Source organism: Temnothorax longispinosus, chromosome 9 (assembly GCF_030848805.1).
Source record: "Temnothorax longispinosus isolate EJ_2023e chromosome 9, Tlon_JGU_v1, whole genome shotgun sequence".
NCBI classification, from domain to species: Eukaryota; Metazoa; Arthropoda; class Insecta; order Hymenoptera; family Formicidae; genus Temnothorax; species Temnothorax longispinosus.
In genome coordinates, this window is record NC_092366.1 from 15,145,295 (window position 1) to 15,173,007 (window position 27,713).

Sequence of the window (27,713 nt, forward strand, 5' to 3'; positions counted from 1 at the left end):
GCTCCAAGTCAATGAAACTGTAAAATTACTCACGTTTCACGTATTCCCGTTCTTCTTCCCTCTTTATTACATACCTTTTCATAATAAAAAAAAAGGCACGAACCGTTTGCCGATACGTTTAAATTAGAATATCGATCGAACTGTATCAATGTCAAATAGATATTATTGAAACTTGAAAAATCTCTTTGGAGTCGTGTTTCTGGTAGCGAGACTCGAAACCGAACGCGGAGTCGTGCATTTTTCCCCGGTTTTCTTGTAACAGCCTCGAAGGCCAGGAGAAGCCGGGAAACGCGAGGGAAACGCCTCGGTCGACCGCGCGCCAGCGTGGAATTGGAGCGATGGAGTCTCCCGATCCACGTATCTCGCTGTATTTCGCGAATGACGCTCTCTCCCGCTCTCGTCCTAGCCATGGCGTCCTCGTCGTCATCGTCGCCGCCGCCGCCGCCGCCGTCGTCGGTCGTCGTCGTCGTGGTCGTCGGCGTCGCCGGCGTCGTCATCGCCCGTCGGCGGTCTCGTTGGTAGTGGTGTAGCGATGGCGGAGGATCCCGTAGTTCGCGGTCCCGCCGGCGCGGCGCTGCGGCCGCGCGCGCTCTCGCCCGGGTTCCCGATAGGCGGGCACTGCCGGCGCATTGGCCGCTCGCCGGTGGGCGTGTCGCCGGCGTCTCCCACTCCCGCGCTACGCGCGGCGCTGATTGACAGTTGGCGAACGACTGCGGACGGCGCAGGATCTAAAATCGCGCTAGGCGCTGCTCTCCACGCTGCGCTACGCGCTCCGCTCTTCTCTTTTACTCCGTGTGGCCGATCTACAAACCTCCGGCGTCCGGCTTTTTCGTGGGGGGGAAACCCTGAAACACGCATATCCCCGTGGCTTGCCTTTCGACCGCGCGGCCCGCTGCTAAACGTGGGTAACACACTACGGAACCCTATACCGCCTTCTGTCCGCCGGAGTTACCGAGTGCCACACGCAGTAGTAGTCACGGTCAGGGAGGAGGGTCGCCCGCCGTGTCGTCTCTCGCGCGCTCGGACAGTCTACTCGCTCGTCGCGCGGTGTCTCCTCTCTCGGTTCGCGCGCGTGCACCGTACACCGGATCCTGCGGGTCTCACATCGCGATATACCGTCGCGTCGCGTCGCGTTCACATCTCGCGTTCGTCTTCGCCCTCGTCGACGTCGCGCGCGCGACAGATCGTCGTTCCGAAACGAAACGTGAGCGCGCGCGCGCGCGCGTGCGGGGGGCCGCCCGGTGTTAGAATCCCGTGCGGCGACGTGTGTAAAGGCGGCAACCGCGGAGCGCCCGGAGGTAACGTATATCTCTCGCGCGGAGAAAACAACGCCGCGCCGCGCGCGGGTCGTGGCAACGCCGCCGCCGTGCCGTCGCGCACCGTGTGCGTCACGCGCCGCGCGTCTTTTCGCCGTGAAACGCCGGAACACCCGCGCGAAGGTGTGCGAGCGGCGCAACGGTGAATAGTGCTCGCGTCGTGGCGCCCGTCGTCGTCGTCATCTTCGTCGTCGGGCGTCATTGTGGCCGTTGCTCTCTCTCTCTCTCTCTCCCTCCCCCCCTCCACCCCTTGATACCTCAGTGAACTCGGAGAGAATGTAAACGTGGTTCTGTCAGTGAACATCGTCGTCGTCGATCGGTGATCATCGGTTGTGTGTCGAAACAGTGAAGTAGAACCCGGGACGTCTTTCTCGAAAGCGTCACGTCGCGTCGCGTCGCGTCGTGTGCCCCCGCGTGTGCACCGGATGTGAAGGAGAGTGGACAGAGAGCGACTTTGCGCAGCGGATCTCCCCGAGAAGAGGTACCTCACGGATCGTGTCTCGATGCGGCACTCTCTGCCAGGCCTCGCGAACAACGCGACGCTCTAGGTATTTCTCCTCTCCCCCTCTCTCTCTCGCCGAGATAACCTCGCCAGTTGTTGACACCGCGTTGCGGAGGTCAAACCACGTGCCCGAGCGTAAGCTCCCGTCGCCTGTGACATGCGGGATTGACGAGAGGAGTCTCTCGCTCCTAACACCCCGAGCTGGTGCGCCCAGAGTACACCTGTGTTATCCAGGACGTCCGAGGTGGAGTGTCGCCGCGACGATGATGAGGAAGCACGCGCAGCCGGGCCCAGCCGTCGCCGTCGTCGCCGTCGTACGAGTTTTACTACCGCAAACGTTACCCGCCGCCGCCGCCGCCGCCGAGCACTGCTGACAACGCACGTCCGCGACAGTTTGAATTTTGAGCGTCGGGCCGCCGCCGGTTTCGTCTCCGAACGACGCCGTTCTCGCGTGTGGTGCGTGTATGTGTGAGTCTCGGAGAATACAGAGGACGAGACAACAAAAGGGAAAGGATCCCGCGAAGAGAGACCTACGGAGAGAAAACGGAGAGAGTGACAGAGCGAGAGAGAAGGATCGGCAAGCGGAGAGCGGAAGCGGAGCAGGCCGACGGGCCGGCGATTGTCGAAGCCGAGTGGCGTCGGTCCGCGCGAGTGACGGCGCATCCCGACGGCTGGCTTCAAAAGGAAGCGGAGGAAGAAGGCGGTTGAACCTCGCAGCGTGCCGTCGGCCGCCGACGGAGCCCGGAATCCGGTGCGCCACGAATCCATCTCGTCGTCCTCTTTTTCCCGTCGGACGAGACGACCGATCTCATATCTTTCTTTCTCTCCGTGCCGTGAAAGCCGAGCGTCACGCAGCGCGTCCGAGCATTAAGCTTTAGCGCGCGCGCGCTACAACAGTGCCGAGAAAAAGTGTAGTGAAGTGTCGAGGCTCGCTTGCTTACATTGTGGGAAAATACAGCCGCTACGGTGGCTCAGCACGCAGAGTTCCCCGGCGCGGCCAGGGCGTTCATGGCGCAGCCAAGGGTATGTTTCAACCTGCACTTGCAGCACTTTTGCACGCACCTTTTTCTCCGATTCGGTGCTAGGCGATGCGATCGATAGGAGAGACGAAGATAATCCCCCCCTTCCCTCCCGGGTTCGATTCCGAAATACGGTGCTCGAAAGAGAATCTTGTGACCTTTCTCGGAAAGATGACGTAACATTGCCAGAGTGACGGGAAACCACGAGGATGTCGCGTGTACGTTCCTTCGCGTATTTTTGCGGAGTGCTCTAAAAATGTCCCGATGAAAGTTTCACGAGACTCGAAATGCCGTTGGGAAAGTTTTACCTTTTTCAAATCTCGCGTTTTTAAAAAGAATATTCTTGAAAGTGCGGAAGTGATCGATTGTCCGTCCGTTTATGTACGCGCGCTCGCGATTGGCCAATAGGATTTTTCGTGAGTTTTCGTGAATTATGCTGTCATGATTTTTCCTCGACGATTTCGTTTCCGGTCCTAAAAGTCAGCGTCGCGCGTGAGTCTGTAAAAACTAAAAACGGTGCCCCTCTCTCGCTGCGCTGCGTCGCGTCTCGACGGAGGCGAGGAAAGTTTCGTTCGGACGCGCGCGAGTCCGCGGCCGGTGAATTTGAATTGAATATCGACGCCGTGTCGAAAGGGGAATTTACATGTCGTCCGCCTCGGCGCTTTGTAACGTCGCGCTTACAACGCGTTGCGACGGCGACGAAGAAAGAGAAACGGCATACAGTTTGTGCAAAGGGGGGGAGGGCTGCCTATCGGGCTCGCCGTGAGCGAGCTTCTTACTCAGGCGCGAAATTCGCGCCCGTGTCATCGGCACCCCGCCGATTCGCGAGGGTCGCGTGAGAAAGAAGAGAGAGAGTGCGAGAGGGAGAGAGGGGTCCGAATGAAATTTGCCGCGAGTCTGGCGGGCTCGTTTCGTGTTTACGTTGTCGATTACACGCGTCGTAATCGGACGACTTTGACCGCGCGGCGTAATTACGAGCGATAATCATAGCGCAACACCGGGGAGTAAATTTCCTCTGGCCTCGATTGTGAGAGTCGCGACGATGCCTCGCTGAGCCTCCACCGAGCCAGCAGAGTCGTGCGGGAGATTCGAGAGGATCCCCGAATAGGGATCCGTCTGTTGAATATTTACGCCGTGATCGTTTCGGAAGACTCGCCGCGAAGAATCCTCTGATTTCAGGCACGCTCGCGCTCATCTCCGTAGGCCGAGTATTCACCCCGGGATCGCGCATTGTTTCCGAATATATAACATGTCTTTAGATTGTCTTTAAATCGCGTTTCACGCGCGGATTTATACGCGCAGATTTTGAACGGAGAGAGCGTCTCGATTGGATTTCAGAAGCAGCGCGGAGTTTGATGATTTTCATTCGCTTAGGGGCGCGACGACAAATGCATATGGCGTTACGAACGCTTAATTAAAACAACCGGCGAGTTGACATTTCGTTGTTGGTTCTCAATGATGAAAGGGCATCGCCGCTCCGAAACGCGTTTCCATTCACCGTGTCTCGTAAACATTTCTAACGTGTCAAAAGTTAGGCGTATTATTTCTTCATTATTCACCATTAACGTGATAAATAATTGCGATATTGTCCCGGTAATGGATAGTTGTCTATGATAATTTAATTAAGTGTCATTGAAATCCCCTTTTTACAATTTGAACGCCAGGAGTGACACGAACTTAATGAATCATGTTTTAACAAATCTGAGGCACTATAGCAGCACTATAGTATACCGTATTTAATAATGCAAGTGTTATTCCCTTTCGCATTATGAGATTCCCAAAATATTCTTTTATTCGAATAAAAGCTAAACACATAAAAGTCTATTTCAGCTTTTTATCTAATTATTTTCAATTTAGTACGATCATATCTAATACTCTAGCGTCGACGTAATATTCATCTGAATTTTGAATTAAAAATTCGCCGCGTCACACAGAGACCGCAAAATTTAGTGTATCTCTTTTCGAAGAATTAATCAGGCTTCGCGTCGTCTGCGGTTTCTTGTTCACGCGACGGTCAAATGCGACGAGCTGCGGGACAATAGCCTCGTTACAGCCTTTTGCAATCGCTTACGTGAAATCTGTCAAAAAAATCATATGCACGCATTTAAGTTCAAGCGCGATTTGTGTATTTAATGCGCATCTAATGGAGAAAAATGTAAATTCAACTATTGCATTCTTTGGATACTTGGACCGGTATAAGTAATTTTTTGAGATCAGTTAATGTTAAATATTTTATTTACATATTTTCGCGTTGATCCGTACTTGCTGTTCTTCGTGGTTACGAGATACGTTTCTGCCCGTCGGAAGTAGGTAACGTGTTCCTTTCTCTCTCTCTCTAATGTGTTTTTCGGCTCTTGGTACTCTTAAATGCTTTAAATAATCCATGTAAATTTAATAATTGTAATATTAAAATAACGCGCGAAAGAAGTTTTAATTCTTGCCTTTGCATATCGTGACATATTGATAGAAGAATCTTTTACCTTTCATATCATATCGAGTAAGTAACAAATCACATTTTCAAAGTAGATTGCTGCAAATCATGATATCCAGTTTCCATGAAGAGCAATTGATATTCATGTCTTTTTTAAATGTTTTTACGATAGAATTGACACATTATGGATTAATGTTTGAAATCTATTCTTAAAAAAATGGTATTTTTTTCAAGTTGTGCCCGAGTTGTTTTGCCGATGCGAGATATCGGCCTATTCCAACATTTTTCTCGTTTTATGCAAATACGAAATACTTAGTGAACTCGTTTTAATCCGCGAAATGAAAGACTTTGACATATTAAGTTCGATCGCATTGACACTTCTCGATCATTCAATGCGCGGTGCTAAACAGGCCGTATTGATTCCGATAACTGAATCCATGCGAAAGCAGTGCTTCTCGCGCGCCGATAACTACTCCCATGTTTACATGTTTCACACATGTGGCATTGTGATGCGATTCACATGTGACCTTTTTTGACCACAGTTTCTTTTGTTGCCCAACTTTTGATGGGATACCGACGAAATCTTTTCGCATACCTACTTCTGCTTCCATACCGCTCAGTCAGTTCCGTTAATAGAAACGAAAATTAAAATTGGTATATAATTTTGGCTTCCTCAATTTTTGGAGCTACACGGAAAGAACGGTTTTGCTGAAGTGTCTGAAAATTTAGCTAGATACAGATCTGAAAATAATTTTGTTGCAACATCAAAATAATTATAGTATAGGTCGCTGATTAAGCTGTAAACAATTTTGACATTTCAGCAATCAGTTTGAGTGTTCTGCATAATTATTTTGATAGTCTAACAAAATTATTTTCAGATTTGTATCTAGTAAAATTTTTTTTTACTTCAGCGAAACCGTTCTACCCGTGAGAAGTATGGGAAAGAAATGTATCTTATAACGTTGATTTTCACGTTTCCGTCGCCAAGAATAAATGTTCTGTAATGCGTCCTCAAGGTGTCAAGTGCGTTTCGTCCTGAGAACAGTTTCCGAGTAAGCCGGATATAATGAGTATTGACAATTTCGGGCAAATAATACGTTTGCGTCTGGTACCGGCGTGTCTCAATCGCAGCCGGGTCGTGCAGAGTCGATCCCAGCGATGCGCTTCTTACCGCTCAATTCCGCTTCGGCATCCCGTCGCTCGGTCCCGGTTTGCGCTTGCAAAATTGCCGAAACGTGCGTGCGTGTCTGCTTCAATGGCAATCGCAAACCTCTTTTGCGTGCAGCGCGGAGAATTCTTCGCGATGGTAGATCGGAGAAAGCGGTCGTCTACGGCCAAAGCTCGGGTCCCTGACAGGTGAATTTTTTTTCAGCGACTTAACGCTCCGTCGGAGGTTGCAAAATATCGATGATATACGATAAGTATTTTTGCTAAATGCGCGATTGCCGAAGGAACAACGAGAGTACCTGAAAAAAATCTTTACCTGCCTGCGAACGATGACAGGTATCCGGGAATTCAAATAACCACGATAAGTATCAAATTTATTCGGGATTACTGGCGATTTTTTCCGATTTTTAAGTTTACTTATTTTGTGCTCCTCTACATATAGCTTGTTCCAAAGATCTATCGATATTTATTTTAAGGAGAAATGTGACAGTGCCATTTACAAACAAGTTTTTGTCGCTAGGAACGAACATCGGTATCACAGTCCTGTTTTAATTTCTACTTATTTTTCTAAATTTGCCATTTACTTTGACATGTCCTTATTTCCTCATTTGTGTTTCTAATCCTTCTGAACTTCGTCCCGGCGGAAAGTTAGCGAGCGATCGAGAGTCAAGCAGCATTTAGGAATTTGAACGAGCTAGAAAGGTGTGCGATCGCGTTTCGCATGAACGGTGTGGAAATTCACGTAACCCGATAGCGCATTTCGGATTAAAAATTCCGACCGCCGCGCCGCGCGAGGGAATGGCGGACGCGGGGCTCTCTTGGACGACGAGGACCCGATTTTTCGTCGTCCGTCGGCGCTGTACCGCCGCGCCGCCGAATGAGCCCGTGATTATGTATTTATGGGCATCCATCAATCACTTTCGCTCTCCCGATTGCGGATATCGGCCTTTAGCCTACGGATTAAAGTCGTATCGATTTCTCGCCGTTCCCCATTGGCCGTGCGCGCCCGCGTCGCGTCGCCGGCCGTTTTTTCCTCTTTTCGTCTGGACAGTCGTTAGGCATATTCATGCGCGAGATAAATGGAGCCCAACTCGGCTCGGTGCCCGCGATTTAGAGCCGCATGGTGGGCGCCGCTCCGATACGAGCCTAATTCTGTTTTCCGAAAATATGCCCGTAGTCAGAGTGCGACCGTTCAAATGCAACCATAAACTTCCTGTCAAACGCCTCTCAGATGCACGAAATAGCTTTACCGGTGAACGACTCAGAAATTGTGTCTCTCGCGTTGTGGCACGTCTGATACCTTCGAAATACAATATTCTCACATCTCACAAATTATCAGACGATGCGGAAAAGAAAACGTTTAAATTTACCAACTTGCAATAGAAAAGAAGTAAGTTTGCTTGTTATAAATAAATGTCTTAATATAGTTAAAAAAAACAACCGAAAGAAGAGCCGCTCGTTCATTACAAAACAGACAATATATAATTGTAATTACGAGGAAAACGTTTTGTCTTAGAATTGCGCTCGTAGCGTGATCACATGAGGGTTAACTGGAAGCACTACCGCGATTTATATCGTTAGATTTTCTACTCTAACATAATGAGAAAAGAGGGAAGAGAGAAAGAAGCGATAGGAAAGATAGCAAGGCGCGAGCTTACGAGAATTCTATCTGATTTTATACGAGGTGCTTGAAATAATTGAATTTCTAAGGAAATTAATTACCGCCATGTGTGATAATTATAACTTTATGTATCGCGTAATCGTTTGCAGTAGTGGAAAGAAAATGTTAAATGTTAAACGAAGTCAAATCGGAAATAGAACGAAATTGAAATGCGAAAAACATCTTTTATAAATGTACGATAAGGTACGATATTACAATATTCTTTTAAACATTGATAATGATTACAAAAAAGTAGATATGCACAAGAGCATTTTTATCTTTTTCTTTTTTTCTCTTTCTCCTCTTTCGCGATACTAACAGCAAAAGCGTTCTTAAATAGTTTTAGTATTGGCAATCGGTGCACATCGGCCGAACTTTTATTATAAATTGTAAATCGTCATTTGGCGCGTTAAATAATAATCAATCTATCTCGATTATATTTGACGCCAGGCGGTCCTCCCCCTTGGTGAACGAGTTTTATTTTCATGCCGACACTAAATGTCAAATGAAAATTTCGACGCAAAAGTTTGTTTCGAAATAAAACATTATGGCTGACGTGAAGAGCTCGCGAACATGCTTGCCGATTTCGAGGTTGGGTTTTGCTTGCTCCACCGTAAAACATCATCGAGATTCTCGCCTTTTCTTCTCTGCAAAATCTTGATGCTACCCAAGGTCTCCATTTTCTGTCACTTCGTCACGGATTAAAGAGTACATAAATTTAGATGTGGAGATTACACTGTTAATAAAAATAGGATTACGTGAAAAATTATTTGGCGAAGTTGTGTCTCGAAGGTGACAGTCCTGGCTATATCAAAGGCGAATTTAATTTTTTCCTCGAAATTTTTTCACGTAGCGAAACTTTTCGCATTGCATTGCTCTCGCGAGAGATTAATAGCCGGTTGGGATGTTTCTGATATTTCTCCTCTTCGTGTGATATATTATACGATTTTGAAATTGATTTCAACTCCGGCGGCGTAGTGCGCGGAGACCGAAGCGGAGTGTTAGGGAAAGAGCGGAAGGGAAGAGAAATGAAAAAGAGAAAGAGAGACGCGAAGGGCCCGCGTTGTCGGGTTATTGGTGTTTACCTCGTCGGCTCGCAAAATTCGCCGACGGCGGCACCTTCATCACTCGGCAATTTTCTGAATTCTGATCCGCCGGGCGCTCGCGCGCGATGTATTCCGCCGATTTATATTTTTCACCCAGAGATAATCGCGCGCAACACATACACACACACACACACGAGTATTGCCGCGTCTTGTCCTTCTTTCCTCCCCCGTCGCCGCCGTCTGCCTCTGCGTTTTTTTCGCAATTTATATTGAGATGCTTAAGCGCTTGCCTTGACCTATCTACTTATAAATGGCGGTCGTTTGTCAGGCTTTGCTAAATTTCCCTCGGTTCTCCCCGGTCTGCCGCGCGAGCCGGTTACAGCTGCGCGAAACCGAAGCGGCCTCCCTCCGCGCTGCGGCGCCGCGCCGTTTACGCAAAAACGTCATTTCCATACGTCGGAATTCTCGCGTCTTGCATTAATCCCCATGACAGGACAAATTCGTGTACTAACCCTAGGATGCGTTATATTCAATTTTTGCCCGAGAGACGAACGTTGCGCGCAACATAATTCAGCACTTAAGCGCGGTCATATGAATTCCCATGCATGTGTGACATATTCGTTAGGTACTTTATTTCGCGGCGGTACAATATTGATAGTGCGCTCGAAGGAATTAACTCAACAAAGGAGGAGTGAGATAATTCGCTGCAGAAAGAGAGAGACTAACGGTTCACTAAAAACTCTACTCGTCGCGCTTCCTCACGCCGTTTCCGGAAATATTCTTTCCACGTCATGCCGGCCGGCCCGCCGCGCCGCTCGTACGTCTCGGTGACAGCTCGACATCGTCGCGACGCGTCGCCCTGTTACTTCTCCGTTTCGGTCACAAATTAACGCCGTCTGCAAATAGTGATTGTATACGATGCGCACGAGCGCGTTCTCTCGAACCGGCTTTGTCGCGGATCTTCTCGGCGACGTTGACGAGGACGACGACAACGACGACGACGACGAGCATGACGACGAGCTTCATCGTCGGTAGGGACGCGTTCATAGTCGCGAGTCTTCCACGATCGCGTCTCGAGACACAACCTTACCTCGTTTCCTCTCGCTACCCTTTAAGATATTCCGCTCGCCCGTCGAGTGATATCTTCATACTGCTATGACGGTGAATTATTGTCCATGGCCTTTTTCAGTTCCTCCAGCTGAGAGAAATTCGCATTCTAGATGCGACATGTTCGCGCGCTACCCCAGACAAGAACCCCTTTTACGTCGTTTTTCGCGGATAGGTGCAACTTGCGTGTTTGTATGAATAGAGAGTCCGCAAAACAAAGTGGAAATATTCATGGTTGCTTGAAAAATTGAAAAATAGTTTATTATGTATTAATATTGCAAAAATTATTTCTACAAGATGTATAATTTATCTCGAGAGAATAACGTCTGCGGTTTATTTATTACATCTTAGATTGTTTTGGGAAAGATAAATATAGCGCGTTTAGTTTTTTTTCTCGTCAATAGTATTTGCAACGCGCCGAAATGTATGTTTAACTTAATATATCGGGAATCAAGGTTTCAGCTGTATATTAAGTTGAAGAGTCGTTCGCGGAAAGCATGAGGGACATATCGAGCACTCCAGAGTTGCATGATAAATACGAGGAACGTCGATGAAGATATCGGGTCATATTAATTCAGTACTTTGTTCGGTTCTTCGCGACGTCTTATCACCGCACTTTCGCGATACGAAAACGAGGACAAGTCGCGCGCAGCTGAGAAGGACGAATTTTAACCAACGCGCGCCGCCATATTCGCATTCTACTCCGCAAGCGGATCGTTTGAGTGAGTTTAACGTGCGTATCGGATTAATTCAAGCGCAATATAGCAGGCGATTCGATTCGCACCGCGTTATTTTCGCGATTTTGCCACAATCTTGATATTCGGCGCAAGATTAATCAAATTAGATGAGAAAGAGAGAGAGAGAGAGTTGTAATCGCACTTTTTCGGACTACGTAGGTATATTTTTTCTCTCGGCTTAAGCGGATTTCCGCATATACGTTGCTCTCAGGAGCGAATTGCGCCAAAGGTTGAATTAAATTAAGCAGAACGCGGATTGCAGATCGTTTCCGATATTTTTGCAGTATCGCTTTGTAACGGACGCAATTGCACTCTTCCGGATTGCATCGAGTTATACACATTCCCACTTGCCGCGGTTGGTAATCGCGAATTCCCGCCGCTTCTTGTTTTCGCGACGACGAAATTACGCGGCATTCCCGAGTCCAACGCTAGAATTAAGCAATTAGCGATAATAATCGGCTTGCTTTCATTCCCGCGCAGACTGGCGTGACAAGCCGCGGGCTTGGAGGACTCGGGAAAATCATTGCTTCCGTTCTCGATCGGCCGACCAATCGATCGCGATCGATCGAAGCGAGTCTTCAGTTTTTCATTAAGCGCTGTCTCTCTTTCTCCGCGCGCGCGCGTGTGTGTGTGTGTATGTGTCCTGTCGATACACACGTTCGAATTTGTCTGACAATTAGCGCACTTTTGTTTGTCATCCATCAGCTTTGCATCGGCGCGAGAATTTTATTGCTAGAAATCACAAGGCCTTGCCCTTTTTTTGCGCTATTCTAGGAAGGTTGGCGTGGCTAGGCGTATAATTGAAATACGCGGTTATTTATTACCGGTCGTACGGTGGTACGTAATTAATTGTTTCTCCCGCGGCGATTAAATCTTATCTTTTTCTCCGACAGTGATAGTGTAACGAAGAAAAAGTTGACAATCGTGATCCCGCGGAAAAGTTCCAATAGGATGTTTGTGTCTTTTGAAAATAGAATGATGGTTAAAAGCGCACTCCCTTTCGACAATAAGATAACCTTCCATTATCTCGTGAGCAGGACAGATTACGTTTGGAAATATCTGGTTGTCAAATTGAAAAAGTTTTTAATTAAAGACAATTTTAAAATTAATTACTCCCGTATTATATCTAAGAATTATTGAAATTATAAGTTTTCAAACAGGTTTATCAACTCAATTATTTCACACTGTATATTTTTATCATTTTCGTCTAATGATAGGTTGAGCTTCAACTGTTCGCAATAGATTGATGACGTATATATGAGAATTTTTATTTTTCAAATTTAATTGCACTGTGGTCCGGCACGGATCACAACGATGTGCTACATTGTTATCTATAGCTTATAGAATACAGTTTACTGTTCTTAGAAGCGTCAGCTGATGCCATCTCGCGAACTTGAAGTCGCGAATTACGATTGTTACAAGTTTAAAAAAAAATGCTTAAAAAAAGACGTGACATTCTCGCAGTCTCTCGTGTCACCTTTTGAACGTTCTCCATCCACGTGTGCGCTCCGAGTCCTTGCGTCAATCGTTATAAACGCGCGATTCTAAATTTACGAGCCAAACGCCAGAATAGACAGTGCCTATATTTAAATAGGAAAGAAACTCGAGGATTACGCTATTAGGAAGCACTAGCGAATAATTGCAAGCAACATTTTTAAATTTGTATATTAGTCAATAGCGATCTCATTTCCCCAATACTTAACATCTAATCAAGAATGTATATGTGTATGAGATTATTAATGTCTTTGAATAAAAAAAAGGCATCGGTAAATACACGAGAATAAGTATCTTGTATCTATTTCAGCTTTGTAACTCTTACAATTTTGTGATTGCAGTACGATGATGGCGGGCTGCACGGGGGTTACCTCGAGGGCGGTGGCGGCGGTGGAGGCGCGGGGCTATACGATCCACACGGTAGTGCCCGCGGTGTTCCCGGCCTCCATCACAGCCCACACCTGGGAGCTATGGGCCCAGCACACCCCCAATACCCACCGCCTCCTCCTCAGCCGCCGCAGCACGTTCTCGCGGCGGCAGCTGCGGCCGCGGCCTCCGCGGTGCCCGATGTCCACAAACGTGACAAGGACGCCATATACGGGTGAGTGAGATTTTCTGTATTTTCCTCGTATATATATTGCTTTTTTGTTATCTGATGCCGCGCGTCGCGCAATGCGGCGACGATCGGTAAAAACGAGTATATTATTGCGCGACGATAATGAACGCACATTTCGAAAGGCAGGTTTATCGCGATATTATTATGCACACTTTTAGCTGTTATTGCGACGATCCTACAGCTAACTTTAGGTTTGAGGTACAATTGCAGACTTACCTCATAATTGCGGTAATCGCCGACGATTGTGTAATCTATCTCTATCGGTTACTTGTCAAATTTGCATTAAAAGTACGTATCGGTGAATGTTCCATTTTCCAAAGCGGGATGTTTCGGCGAGAGACAGGTGCGAGAGCAAACGCGGGACGAACTTGAAATGCACATAAATTCGTCGTGGCCATTTGATTTTCTGAGTCGGTCTGACTCGACCTGCCTCAACAACTGCCCGTAACGGACAAGTCGTTGCTAGATCGCCGTGATTTCTTCCCGCGCTTTCGAAAGGAAGGCAATCTTTTTCTCTCTCTCTTTCCCGCTAGTGATAGAGTTGCTCTAGTGAGAACAACCATTTATATTATATAACGTTAGCATAAAATGCTTTAATATTATAGCTATTGTTTTAAAAAGAAATATTTTTGTTTAGATTATTAAATATATTTTAATATTTTTTTTATAGAAATTTTATAGTAACGATATGTTTAAGAAAAACAAAGTTTTGGATTGAATTAAACATTGTATTATAACGAGACATAAAACATAAGCTGTAAAACTATTTAAAGTGTTCAAAAATTAATGACATCAATAATTTATAGTTTGTCAAGAAAAATATGATAATCATGCTATTGAATACTTCATGATAATACGTAATCCATACCGAAGTTATATTGTTAGTAAGAAAACGTCACTTGATATCCAAATATCCAAGCATCAGAAAGTCTGGCTGCTTTATCGAAATATCGAAAGAGAAATAGTTTACTACTATCATTATATAGGATTCTCAATCTCGAATAATACTGACGTTACATTTCGAAGTAGCGTGTTCAGTTTTCCGTATCACGCGCGATATCGTTTTTGCGATACATTGCAAAGTCGAACAGAATATCATTACCATATGGTTAACTCCGAGAGATAACCACGTTTCAACGAGTTGTCCCCGGCTTAACGATACTTTCCGTTTTTTTCACGGTGACAATACGTATTATACTGTTTTTACGCAAATTTCTCGCTTAAGCTCGGTGTATATATATGTAAATTTAATAAGAAGCTACAGCAAGATTGCACGTATAAAATATACATGAAAGTATATAGATTCGATAATATACGCGATGAACTATTGTCACATATCGCGATACGTGGCACTACTCTTTGTTCTTACATCTTATTTTTATATTTTGTCGCAAACATTCCTGCATTTGTTTCTCCCTACATCATTATAGCTGTGGCCGTTCAGCAGCTCGTGCCACGCGCATCGTTCGTACAAGCTGAAACACGTCAATTGGCCGTTTTACGGAGTGGCTCGGCGGCCGTGTTCCGCGTGATTTATAGCCGCGAGATGCCCCGATTTCTGATGTACGTCCTAGAACGGGAGCCTCATTATTCTGTGCACCCTGTAATTTGTCCATTCGTCGTGTGCCCCGGTCCGACCCGAGCAGGAGATTCCACAACTTTCTCGGAACGCCGCCGTCGCTGCTGTGCCGTGCCTGCCTCGCTGGAACGAGCGCTTTCGGCGCGGTTATACGCGTGTACGCACACTCTCCCGTCGCTGGGAGGATCCTGTTCCTATCGTGTAGCGGTATCTTAAATTTCGGTTATTTTGGAGATTAATTGAAAGGCGAAGATAAATTCGGATTAAGTTCGTTTAAATTCTTTTTATTTGAAAAATTGACGAAAAAATAGGGAGAGAGAGAGAGAGAGAGAGAGAGATAGAGAAAGAGTTTATTTTTACTTGTTTTAAATAATTTCCAATACAAAATTTGAATCTTGAAATATATCTTTCTTTTTTTATTTGCATTAATTCCGGGAATATCTATGACCTCACACTATGCTACGTTTGTTTTTTCTTACTGTGCTAAAAAAACCTCGGATGTTAAGAATACTCGCGTCTATACGGATTAATCCTGATTTATACAATACGCTTTTGGTGAGGTCGGATTGAGTCGTTTGCTTGCAGAATCCGTAGCCATTTTTGTCCCATGTTTCATCCGAGTCGATTAATTCGTCTATTAAAGCCGCGTGCGGGACTTTCCACGTGCGAGGAGATTGATGCTGCTCATGCTCGAATGTAATGAGGCGCGGCAAGAAGAGAAAAAGTCAGGGACATCTTAATGCATTTTATTGCATAGGATGAATTTTTAAAACAAGTTGCATAAATATAAATGTATATAGAGACGGATTTTACTGAGATTTTACTAACGTACATGTTGGTAATAAAAGATAAAGAAGCATTTTACAAATCTTTGGTGACACATATGTACAAATAAAACTTTTAATAATTTAATATATTTTAATGCTATATTTTTCGCTGAATTTTCAGTCATAATAATAATAATAATAATAACAACATATTTTTCAATATTTTTAATATTTTCTTAATTAAGGTATGGTACAGTACAATAATATATTTAATAAGGCGCATGAGTCGTAAACGTTTAAAATAATGTGGAAAAAGAATCTTGTCCCTGATTATTTTTCCATCGTGACGTTGAGATTCTCCTCGTAAAGTTTTACGTAAGAACCGGATGTAACGTGAAGACGAAACTAACCGATCACTGGAATCTTGGCTTATGCAAGGGGTCGTTTACGGATTAGACGTCTCGCGAGTCTTACGCAAATCCGAGCGACAATTTATCGCCCGACAGACGGAGAAGTGCTATCGTTCAATTATCGATCGTTTAGTGAAATAATAAGAAACCCCATGGGTATCGTTTCAATGATTGGGGATTTAATTGATCTACCTTTTCTTGGCTTCCTCTGCGAAAAAATGTTGTTATCTTTGTGCTATTATTCGTAAAAAAAAAAACAGGTTTTTTTCATAGTTTTCTTAGATTGATTTATGAAGTGTAAAGGTTTTAGAAGCTGTAACATTTTATGCTATTATTTATAACTGTATTTGAGAATAATATATCGTAAGCTGAAAGAATAGGGGATTTCAAAATGTTTATTAATTTTATCTATTGTAACTATTGTACACAGAAATTTTTTCACTTTTGACAGAAGATTTTACTGTAATAATTTATGATTTTCGTGAAAATTGTTTTTCTTGCGCGAATAAATTATCTGACATGGTCGATTGATATACGCAATTGCGTCCTATAATAAACAACGAATCTAACAGTTAGCTAATTGGAGTGCTTTGTAAATGGTTGCATTTATAAGTCACGGCAAATTGTAATAATTACATTACTTTTATCCTCGGTTCTTTCTTTGGCTTTGATATCTCTCTCTCTCTCTCTCTCTCTCTCTCTCTCGACTTGTCGTTTCCATGACTTGCGTTTTATATTCGATTATTATGCGCATCGATATTGCGATCACGATCTCGCATTTGCGACGAAATCGACAGACATTCTCAAAATTACTACGCCGCCAACAAAATTAAGCCATGCGCGTGAAAACGTGTCGCTGGTCGTTTAGCAAATCGTAAACCGCGGTATACGGCGTGAAATTGACGATGCTCGTGCGCAATAATAAGAGTCGGAATAGAAAGAGAGCGCGGGGGAGGCGTAGGGAAAGAGAAAAAGAGAGAGAGACAGGCGGGGGGAGGGAGGGAGGGCAGGGGAAGGGAAAAGAGGGAAGAGGCGTCGATTTGAGGGGCGGAAACCGCAAAACCGCAAACATCCCCCATACTGCGTACAACGGCCCAATCATATCATTACCTTTTGCGGTCCCGTCATTCTGACACCTCGTTTCTGGCCGTCGTTTGTCATCGACGTTGCACTTTGTTGCGCGACCGCGTTTTCAAGAAACGCGCACTTAAAGTACCGCCGGGCGTTCAATCGCGGGGCCCGCAACGCGCGGCTCGGTGGTTTTCCTGGACCGCGGGTAAAAAGGAGAGAAACTGTGGCATCCGATTGGCTCCGCGAGGCTTGAGAAAACGCCGAGCGAGATTGTTGAGATCGTCGAGAATCGCGAATCTTATTCTCGTGAGGTTCGACTCTGCCAAAAAATAAAGAATGATCACTTTGTTCCGTGCGATTTTTTAAACGTTTCCTAATCCACACGAAAACGATCTCACGAATCGCGTTAGCCATCTTCGGATCTCATTAGAAGCGTAAAAAGGGAGACGGAGGAGCTTTCAATACCGCTGGGAGCGCGCGAAAAATCTAAATTAACAATTACCGCGCGACGTTGCGTTAAAATCGATTATCCGGTGGTGGACGGTCCGTGTGGTGCCGGGGGATAGGAGTCCGAGGAGGAGCCGCGGCAAGTAGAGGCGATAGAGATATGGACAAGGAGAAAGCGGGGAAAAAAACGACTACATAGGTAAGACCACACTGTGGTGATGGTGGCGGGCGAAAGGGGTAAAGTCGACGGGGGCTTTTTTTTCCGCCTGGTCGGGTACCTTGGCTCTGGTCCGTTCATTGTGGTGGCTCGGTTCGGTCAGGTTGGCGCGCACAGGAGAGTACGTTGCTCGCGGCGGCCACGTCAATTTGTCGAAATTCGTTCCGAATCGTTTTATGTCCGCCACGCCGCGAGACGCGACCCGCTACCATGCGCACACAACGCCTCCACTTTGGCGGCTACCACGTTCGCGCCGCTCCTTCTCTCTCTCTTTTTCTCTCCGTCTCGAACCTCTTGAGGGGCCGAGACCCCTCTAAGGTTTCATCGCCGTCTTTGAAATTGTATAACCCCCACGGGACGGGACGAGCCGCGAGCTAAAAATCCGTGTCAATGGTCACTTTTAACCGACGTCGTCATACATCCAGTATGTATAGCCTATTTATTATATATAGACGTTTAATGATTTATTTATTTGCAAAACTTTTTTACCGTAAAGATTTTATATCTCGGAATTTTTTACATTTATTATTAATTATTGTTTAAGACTGAGAGTGCTTTAAAAGGGATAAAGAAAACTAACGTGTAAGAGGGATTTTCTATTAGTTGCCGTGATATATTAATTCTGTGTAATTTGTTGAATAGCACTGTCAGTTCCTAGTCTTCCCGCATTCGCTAACATTCGTCTCAAATAAACGTGCATACAAATTAAATGCACTGTTTTGTGGAAATTTACTTTGCGTATTTAAGCTGCGTATGTACACTCTTATCATCTCTTGTCCACCTGTGTCTCTTATTTACATACGACTTGATCGTTTGACAAATTCTAAAGTAAAATGTTAACGATACGAACGCAAATTAGAAGTCGATGTGAGCTTTGTTTAACTTCAAAATGACGTCAACTGCATTTGCATACTCGGCAATGGTAAATATGTCCTTCTTTTGTACATCGCTCTGAAGTTAAATTTCATATAAGCGACTCAATGTAGACGTTAAGTAGAAAAATTTCTCTGTGAACAACGTCATGCGTTACATCAACAAACAAATAATTCCACGTCACAGAATTGTGTCAGGCATTAAACCTCGATGTTAAGCCCCTGTTTGCAACAATGTTGCACAGGCACCGACCTAATCTTATCTTATCCTCCTAATGTCGCATTGGTAAGCGTACTTTACGTGTAACACGCGCTTATACGCACAAAGGAATATTACGCCGTATCGAGCGGTACGACAACCTCTTCCATTTTTTCTCCCTCCTCTCTTCTCCTTACTCTCTTCTCTCTCTCTCTCTCTCTCTCTCTCTCTCTCTCTTGCTTGCTCGTTCTCGCTCTCTCCCTTACCGAATCATTTTAAGGATTTTCCATATAGGCTTTTTTTGCATCTTGAATTTTTTAATTAGATCCTAATTTAATGCAGTTATTTATCAACGCAGCCATTTTATGCTGTTTAGCTTTCCTCGTTTAAAAAATAACGAATTAAGTCTATTTTATTTACATAACTTGTATCGTTTTAGTAGCTAAACTCTGACTAGTGTTTTTAGACGCGGGTCTGGATCTATCGCGATCGATATAAACGTAAGTCAAGACTAACTTAACGAAAAAAACGATTCGCGACTGTGTTCATTATTTAGCACGCTCTATCCGTTGAATTTGCAGTTTTCCACGAACACACATGTTATTTCGCTTTGATTGTTATTGGCAAAAGACCCATTCGTTATTATCGACCATTTTTCAATTTGTCCCTGGATATACAGCCCATGCGTGTTCACGGATTATGAATAAATTATGAATTGAGCTAAGGAAAAGACGGTAGAAGTTGAACAATTTTTATTTGCTGATAGTGTCTCACAGAAAGATAGGGTATAAATTTATTACACATAAAATGGGCGCTCGGGTGCGCGCGTTTGCAGAGATAATGATCGATATGACAGGAAATCGTATTACTGAAAAGTACAACTACAATAATAATAAATATGCATAAGAATTTGCAACTATGGAATAAGAATAGAACATCTAGAACTGCGGTAGTTAGCCAGTGTTCTATAGGTCTCCGCGCGTAACATCGTTTTTCCGCGTAAGAAAATGCAGGGAGCGAAATCTAATGGTCGTACGAAGGCGGTCGGAATCTTTTTTTTTTCCACGCGGACGGCAGTGAAGCAATCCCCTGCTTTTCGGTTAAGCGCTTCACGCCGGATTTCGCTTCTTCTGCCACCACGGTTGTCCGAGTTAATTGCGTCCTCGTAGCGCTAACAGGCGGCCCACCCTGTCGGTCACGCGCGGATAAGAGAAAAACGCTACGCGGATAAAAGAAAAACGTGCGGCCGGGTCTACCGCCGAGCGCGGACGAGACTTTGTGTCGATTCAGATCGGCTTTTTCGCACGGGCCACGCCTCGGCGATTCGAGAAACGCGCGCTATTTACGGACATCAGCGGCACACGGAACATCCAGAACACTCGTGGAGTAGGAGACACTCTTCGGGCGCAGGAATCCAATAGCCTTTAATTAGTATACTATTCCGTAGTTTTAAGACTGTTATATCGTCACGATGAGGAATATCATTATTACCGTGTATTTCTTTACGATACGTATATACGAGATTTGCTAATTACATCGATCTCGAGTAATTAATTACATTCTTGAACGCCAAGTTTGTTTCGCGTTCTCGAGATTTTCGCGCCTCCTTTCGCAAGCGCCCGCGCCGACGCGCGGTCGTTATGTAATATCGCGGGCATCGGATAATAATTTATCGCCTCTTCGCAGAAATGAATCGGGCCAGAAGCCGTCGGCCAGAAGCTCGAAAGATTGCGGTGTTAATTAGCATGCCTACCGAGATCGGCGCTGCTTTGCGAAACGGGCGATGCGGTACGCTCCGTTAGCATAATGCGTATCTGCTGCCGTTCGCGCGCTCAGGCGCTCACACGTCTTGCGTTATTCCCGTTATCTTCAAGCGCACTCTCTCGCTTCTTCTTTCAGACACCCCCTGTTCCCGCTCCTCGCACTCATATTCGAAAAGTGCGAGTTGGCAACGTGTACGCCGCGCGACCCCGGTGTAGCTGGTGGTGATGTCTGTTCGTCAGAAAGCTTCAACGAGGATATCGCCGTTTTCTCAAAACAAGTAAGTTTACAGAATATTAAATGTGTATAGAGAAAAAAAAATATATATGTATATATGTATAGAGATGCGATGCATGTTGCATCGCGAGCATTATTCGACGTATACCCGTTGTTCTATTTATTAATTTATAGACCAGCTTATCTCGATAATCAAATTTATATCTGCCAATTAATAAATGATCGTATATGATTGGGATGATATTTTTTTAATGCATCAGACTGACTTGCTTGAGTGGCTCAAAAATAAAGGGATTTTCTAAACAGTTACAATAAGACAGTTACGAGTCGCTTTCAGCGTTTTTTCAGTATGTTTTAAAAGGTCGAGATCCTTGGACGCAATTAATCCTCGCGAAAATTTTACGATTTTGTTCGGCGAACTGTCGCACGATTCTTCCGTGAGAGAATGTCCCAGACGGATTTTCGAGCCTTCACATCACATGAGTCACGAGGAGAGACGCGCGTTTCGTCTCCGTCCCGAAACTGTAGATCCATCGCACGAGACTCTCACTAGCGTGTCTCAAGCCTCGAAGAAGAAGAAGAACCCTGCCTATCGTGGGACTTATTTTTAGGATTACCGTTGAGAGACCCGGGGCCCGGGTATATACGGGGCCTCGTTCTAGCTACGAGGCAGAAGATTCGCTCGCTCGCTCGCTTGCCCGCTCGCTCGCGCGCGCGTGAACGCGTTTTTTCTCTTCCCTTGCTCCCTATTTTTTTCTTTCCCTCTAGCGGCTCACCTGAGGCTGGTCCCCCCAAGGACACGCGTAGGTAACTCGAGAGCCTATGGGGCCGCATGCCGTGAAACGATTTGGACCTTTTAAAACATACCATTTCGCTGTCTGCGTGCTGGATCGCGCACGTAGGTCTGCTCTCGAAGGTCTACTCGGAAAGTGTACCGGTCGAGCGCGCGTTTCCGCGTGTTTTTTTCTACAGATACAATAAATTGCTCGCCACAGACATTTGCATCGATAACATGATGGAACGTGATATACCATAGCTATAACGGCAAATGTCATTCGGTTAGTAGAGGAAAGTAGAAGAACGATAATTCTATATCTGAAGGTGTCACCTTTGCTTTCTACTGTTGGTCTACTTCGAAGTGTTCTACTTCAAAAGTATTGAATTAATAATCAACAATTTATGTAACTAAGCGTTGATATATTGAATTACGTAGCGTGGGCGCATATATATAATATCTCGGTTTATTCAGTGAATAATAAATTTTCTTGATACGAGAAACGCGATTAATCAGAAATAGGTCGAAAATGATATTTCATCGGATGGAGCGTAATGAAAAAAATTCATTCACTTCTGCCCGTCTTTTTTACGTATTTTTCTAGAAATGTAGCATTCACGACAACACATTAAGCCGAGGCGACAGAACGGGCAATAAAAATGTTATCGTGCTCGTTTGCTTATGGTGAAGCGATGCAAACGAATTCAGCACATTTAGATTGAAGGGTATCGGACCCATTGCGCCTTGCATCGTTAGATAGCTGTAACCTCCAGTTATTTTCACGTAGTCGTTATGCGACCGATGTAATATAGGGTTTAGTATCGTGCATCGTGTATCATTAATTAAATTCTTAACCGAGATAATAGATAATACGTAATACGTGTCATTGCACAATAGATATGCGATCGCAAGAATTTTCGCGAATAACTTACACTCACGCGATCGCGCTCGCGCGGCGTCATTATCGCGCTGGAAGAAAAAGAAATTCGCCGAGACTTACATCTAAATATAGGGTGTCGGTAATACGGTAGCAGTGGCTTTGAGCAACGCTATGCCGAGATAACGATAAGAATTAAGCCTCGGCGCGAGGTAGGATAAGGTGGCGACCCGTGTGTATACATTATTTTGTCTCGTTGATGCCGAAAAGCACACCAGACGATAAGAACACTCCAAATTTCCGGCGTATCAAGATTTTCGAGATAATTAAACGCGAATTGTTTTTCTTTCTCCAGCATAATTTTTTTTCCGCCGATAGAGAAAGCGGAGCGTAATGAAATTCGCGAAAATCGCGAATCTCTGTTTTATTTATCTACGAGCCAGCGTCGACGTTATTACGCCGGTGTGCACGGCGTCGAATGTACCCCGGTGGCGTTGCGAAACTGACATGATATTTGCATCTTAATAAGGCGCATAAGGTGCATTTCAAAACGTGCGCCGACGGAAAATAAAGCTTATGACTATACGGAACGTTTATTCCGCGACGGTGCCGCGCGCGTGTATCGCCTTAATATGATGCCGCTTCTTACTCGAATATTTTCCTCTTTCTCCCTTGACGTCGAAATTAACGTTCCGTGATTAAATCCGTAGAATATCCGAGATAGAAATTGACAGTCATGTAGTCCTTTCCTCGAATCTATATATATCTGGCTCTTTAATAACGATAAATTAATAATAACACAATCGGTGGCAAGGAAATGGATAACGAAGTAAGCTTAGAGAGAAAAACTGCTGCATTTTATTGTACTTGTGTTTAGAGTGTATATGATATCACGTCAAGTAGAACATATGTTTGAGATGGTTAATTAATTTATATTGATTAGGGATGCTCAACTGATACACGATTATTATCTCAATCAGATATTCTTACATTCTTTTAATGTGAGTAATACATTAATTTTTGGCACTTATCGACGTTTGAAAATTCGAAGATTGTCTTCAATTTATCAGTTTACTAAATTTTATCGACAATCTTTTTAACAACTTAAAATTCGCTTTGCGTTAACTTGAAAGTATCTAACTGTCGTTGAAACCAGCGTATTCCATTCCTCTTTCTTGCGCGTTCTAATCTTCTCTAAGAATATTCCTAGGATACCTGTAGCTGTTTTTACGCGAGAACGCGTCTCGGATGTATCGTACATCTCGGCAAACATCAACACTTCGCAAAGTATCGATATTCAGGCGAGCGTTGCCTTTGAAGGCCGTCACTAGGCGCGTAGGTCTCTCACGCACACGCGACGATGCACGTTGGCAGATAAGCAGGTGACAATCCTCTTGCGGCGGTTTCCGAGGCGTGCCCTGTGAGCCGTGCCCTCGTACCCCTCGGTGTCCCCTCGCGCTCCGTATATCGGTACCGCCGCGGCGATAGGGCCATACGACAAAAGGGCCGCATGCTGCGCGCGGGATTATTTCGCGTTTCGTTGCGTGCGTACCGTGCATGCGTGCGTGCGTGCGTACCATGCGTGCGTGCGTGCACGCATGCGTCATGGCTGCCGCGGGGCACGGCGCATGCGCGATCTTCAGTTGGGGCCCGACCACGGCGGTCGTCGAGTCGTGAGAAGCACCGAAGCGTGGAGAGTCGAGCCGGGGCGATAGCAGTAGGGGGGCCGGAGAGGCGTCGAGAGGGGCATGCGATGCAAGATGGGAGTGGGGAACTGCTCATTTTCTGCCATTGTAAATTGATCTATTCAATGGGTCCACTATTATCCCTCCCTGCGGTCCACGCATCGTGTGCCCTATGGGGCCGCGATGTTCCAAGTCTTCCGTGCCCCCTTCTGCCCTTCTACGTTCGCTCTCTCTCCTATCTCTCTCTCTTTCTCTATCTGCCCTCGTCAGGGACTTCTCGGTCCTCTTTCTCTATCCTATCTCGATTCGCGCGCGCACTCGTTGCCTTCGGAACATCGTTGCCTGGCTGCAACGTGCCATCGGTTGTACCCCCGCTGCGCTGCGTTACGCTGTGCCTTTGTTGCGCCTTTTTTCACCCACCAAAAGAGGCATCTAGCTCTTTTTTTCGCGATCATCGCCGGCGACCACGTCGACAAAAAAAATTTACTTGCGCTTCGTCGCCTCGTGGCCGCGCATCACCTTTAACGTGAATCTGGCCGGTCAAATGAGCGTCGCCGATGTTCGCTCGACTGAATAAAAGCTCTTAATCCGTACTTATCTACTTACGAAGACTCGACTTTAAAGGAATTTTGTTGTAACAGGAAATTAGTGATTAATCGCGTTAGAGATCTATTATTTTGCTACTGCAGTTTAACTGAAATTTTACGAGAGACAATTAGGCATATGTATCTATACAAGCTTAAGGGAGTTATTTATTCATATTGAAAATAATTTTTTGATTATTTTTAACATATATGCTCACCACCAAGTACAAGTACGATAAGTCGCTATTATTAGCGAGATATTCTCCCTTTGTATAATTGCGTTTTGTACAATGAGTCGAAACTGCCGAAGCACTGAATACGGAGACGTGGGCGTCCGTGCACTCATCACGATATCTCGATTCCGTGTCGTGCTCACAAACACACGGAAAGAAAGAGGCGAGCGAGAGAACCGAGAAGAAAGATTCTGTAGCGATTTATTGGTACAATTAGGATCCACCTTTCTCTGGCAGCATTAAGCCCTCATAAAATGCCATCTCTCCCCTCCCACTGATGATCGCTAGATGAATGCATTTTATTCAAAGCTGTCGGTTCTTTTTCTTTCGGCATTTATTGACTTACTTCTGTTTGATTACATGACTTTAAGAACTTATGGTACAAGAATGTTGTAAATACTATATTTATAAAATTGTTTTTACGTTGAAAAATGTTTATATGAAATCATTGATAATATGATATAATATGGTCTAAGAAGTCAACGAGAAATCCTGTGCCATCGAGATGCTGCGGTTTTAAGATTCGAGGTCAATTAACTAAATGAAACTCACGTGAAGCTTGAATAGGTATTTGAACCGGTTTTCCATTACCTGAGAGAGACGTTATCGCAATGTCATCGGCGAATTAGACTGTATTTATAATGATCATCAAATTTTAATTGAAAATTTAATTGAATGTTAAAATAGAATAAAAACGGTATGTTTAATAGTATGAAATTTAAAACTTAAAATTAGATATAATATTTTATTAAGAAATTTGTAACCAAGAAAAATTACTTGAGATTAATGTTGAAATTCATGATGAAGTAAAACCTTTGGCGTTGATGCAAATATTTTTGAAGCAATAAACAAAGCTGCAGGACTTCAATCCACTGTAAGTTTAGCTTTCTGGAACTATTTCGAACTGCATTTCCAACACGTTACAGATTTCCCCGTTTTAATTGTTTCAACACCAGGCGTGTATACACGTTTAATTCTGTTGTTACGAGCCGCACGACTATCGCCGGCGGTCTTGCCGTGTTACAATTTCGCAATTATCGCATTCTAGCGTAAATATCTCCCCGTTTTGACGTGTGCTACTACGCGATAGCGATCACGCGATATCACGCGCTCTCTGCCGGTTCTCCTTCTCGCGACTCGGCGCGGCGGTCGCTCGTGTCATATATTCGTTTGCAAAAAACACGTGCCGTGTACTCATTCGTATCACATATAGGGTCTTGACTCTGTACAAAAATTACTTTAAATAACCGAGAGAAATCACAACTTTGTGACATGAAAGACGTCAATAACTCTATTTAGGAAAGTCAGTTGTCTATGGTTCCGGAAGAAATTTTGTTCTTTTGTTTTATCCTTTTGTTAGACTATTAGACCGTTAAAGGGTCCATGTCGAATCCCAATTTGAGAGTCAGAGAAAGTTATTACTGGCTCTCACTAATTTAAATTATCGAATTGTATTCAGTGCTTTGTGTAGCTTACAATCGGAAACAATATAGTCCCAAATTTAGTCAATAGTCTGTCATGTGTATTTCTACTTTTAAAGAAAATATTTGTTGCGTGAGTAGGGTTATAGAGTGAGTAAACGAAAATTTCTATCTGCACACCTTGAAGAACAATTGTTATATAGTCTTTTCACTTGTGCATTCTTTTTTTGCGAACGCCTAAATGTCCTAGGATCGTGGATCATTTATGCCATTGTTCAAAACATCCTTTCTCTCTTTGAATACGGTTACCGTCATATCGCATAAAACAAAAAACCATTATATTTGTCAGCATTTTCTAAATGCTTAGCTATACACGATTTATACACAACGTATATATAGAGAACTTTTGGAGATACTTTTACTCGACTCTGTGCAAAAATTACTTTGTAAGAAGAGAAATCAACCGTAACATAAAAGACATCAATCACTCTATTTAGGAAAGTCAAATGTTTATGGTACCGGAAGTTGTTCTTTAGTTTCATCCTTTTGTTAGAGGGCCCATGAATCTTAATTTGTGAGTTAGAGAAAGTTGAAGTCCTTTTTTATTTTGACATTAAGAAACTCGTGCATATAAGATTTGGCAGTAAGTTGCTATTTTTGTAATTACTATAAATTATAATGTTGTCGAAGGCAAGAGAAAATTGAAACAATAAGAATTCGGTTTTAACATTTTTTTTTATTAAGCGGTATCCATAATTAATGTAGAGAATCTAAGCCGATTTTTAGTACTTTTTGAATTAAAAAAGAAACATAAATTTGAGAAAGTTATAGCTTGCTAAAGTTTCTTTGATGACGGCAACTTTAAAAGGTATGACGTCATTTCTTATATAAGATATGACGTCACAGCACATTTTCGTGTATTATATTTTCTTCAATTTTGAAGATATTGCAAAAATTCAAAAAGTTTACAAAGAAAGTATGCCATGATCTATCAGACCGCTTAATAAAAGAAATTCATGTTAAAATCGAATTGCTGAAAAGAACATTGAAATTAATTGTTTTTTTTTTATTGTTTCTATTTATTTTGATTTGCACAAAACATATTCGCAACTGTGAACATTAAATGAAAAGAAATTCTTTGAGGTTTATTGAGAGTATTAAATATGTTGAGAAATAAATGGAAAGGAATTAGAAAATTTTTCGCCCATGTCACGTATTCCAGTCTGCTTAGAATTCTCCAACTGCTCAGAAGGGAAGGGTTTTACGAAGGGTTCGAGGGGGCGGCAGCAATAGCGGAGGCAAGAGAGCAGCAGCAGCAACAGCAGCAGCCTCCAAAGCAGCTGCTTCGTATATCTCTCGGCAGGATCGGCGCACACCACGTACGCAATACGTGTGCGTATATGTATTCTCCTCCATGTGGTATTCGTACGTGCACACGAGGTCGCCCCGAACAGACACCCCGCGTGCCGGAACGAGAGCATTC

The 27,713-nt window shown here is 44.3% G+C and overlaps 1 protein-coding gene across 2 annotated transcripts in view; it reads left to right on the forward strand.

Moving 5' to 3' along the window:
* The first annotated feature begins 704 nt into the window (after positions 1-704).
* Positions 705-27,713, forward strand: part of Hth (Meis homeobox homothorax) — a 136,075-nt gene continuing 109,066 nt past the window's right edge. Inside the window, exons 1-3 of one of the 2 annotated variants that reach the window (XM_071787303.1) lie at positions 705-2,841; positions 12,821-13,080; positions 20,557-20,698. In XM_071787303.1, coding sequence (XP_071643404.1) covers positions 2,827-2,841; positions 12,821-13,080; positions 20,557-20,698 — 417 coding nt within the window. In that variant the 5' untranslated portion in view covers positions 705-2,826. The remainder of the gene's footprint in view (positions 2,842-12,820; positions 13,081-20,556; positions 20,699-27,713) is intronic. The other variant, XM_071787304.1, reaches the window with a different exon arrangement.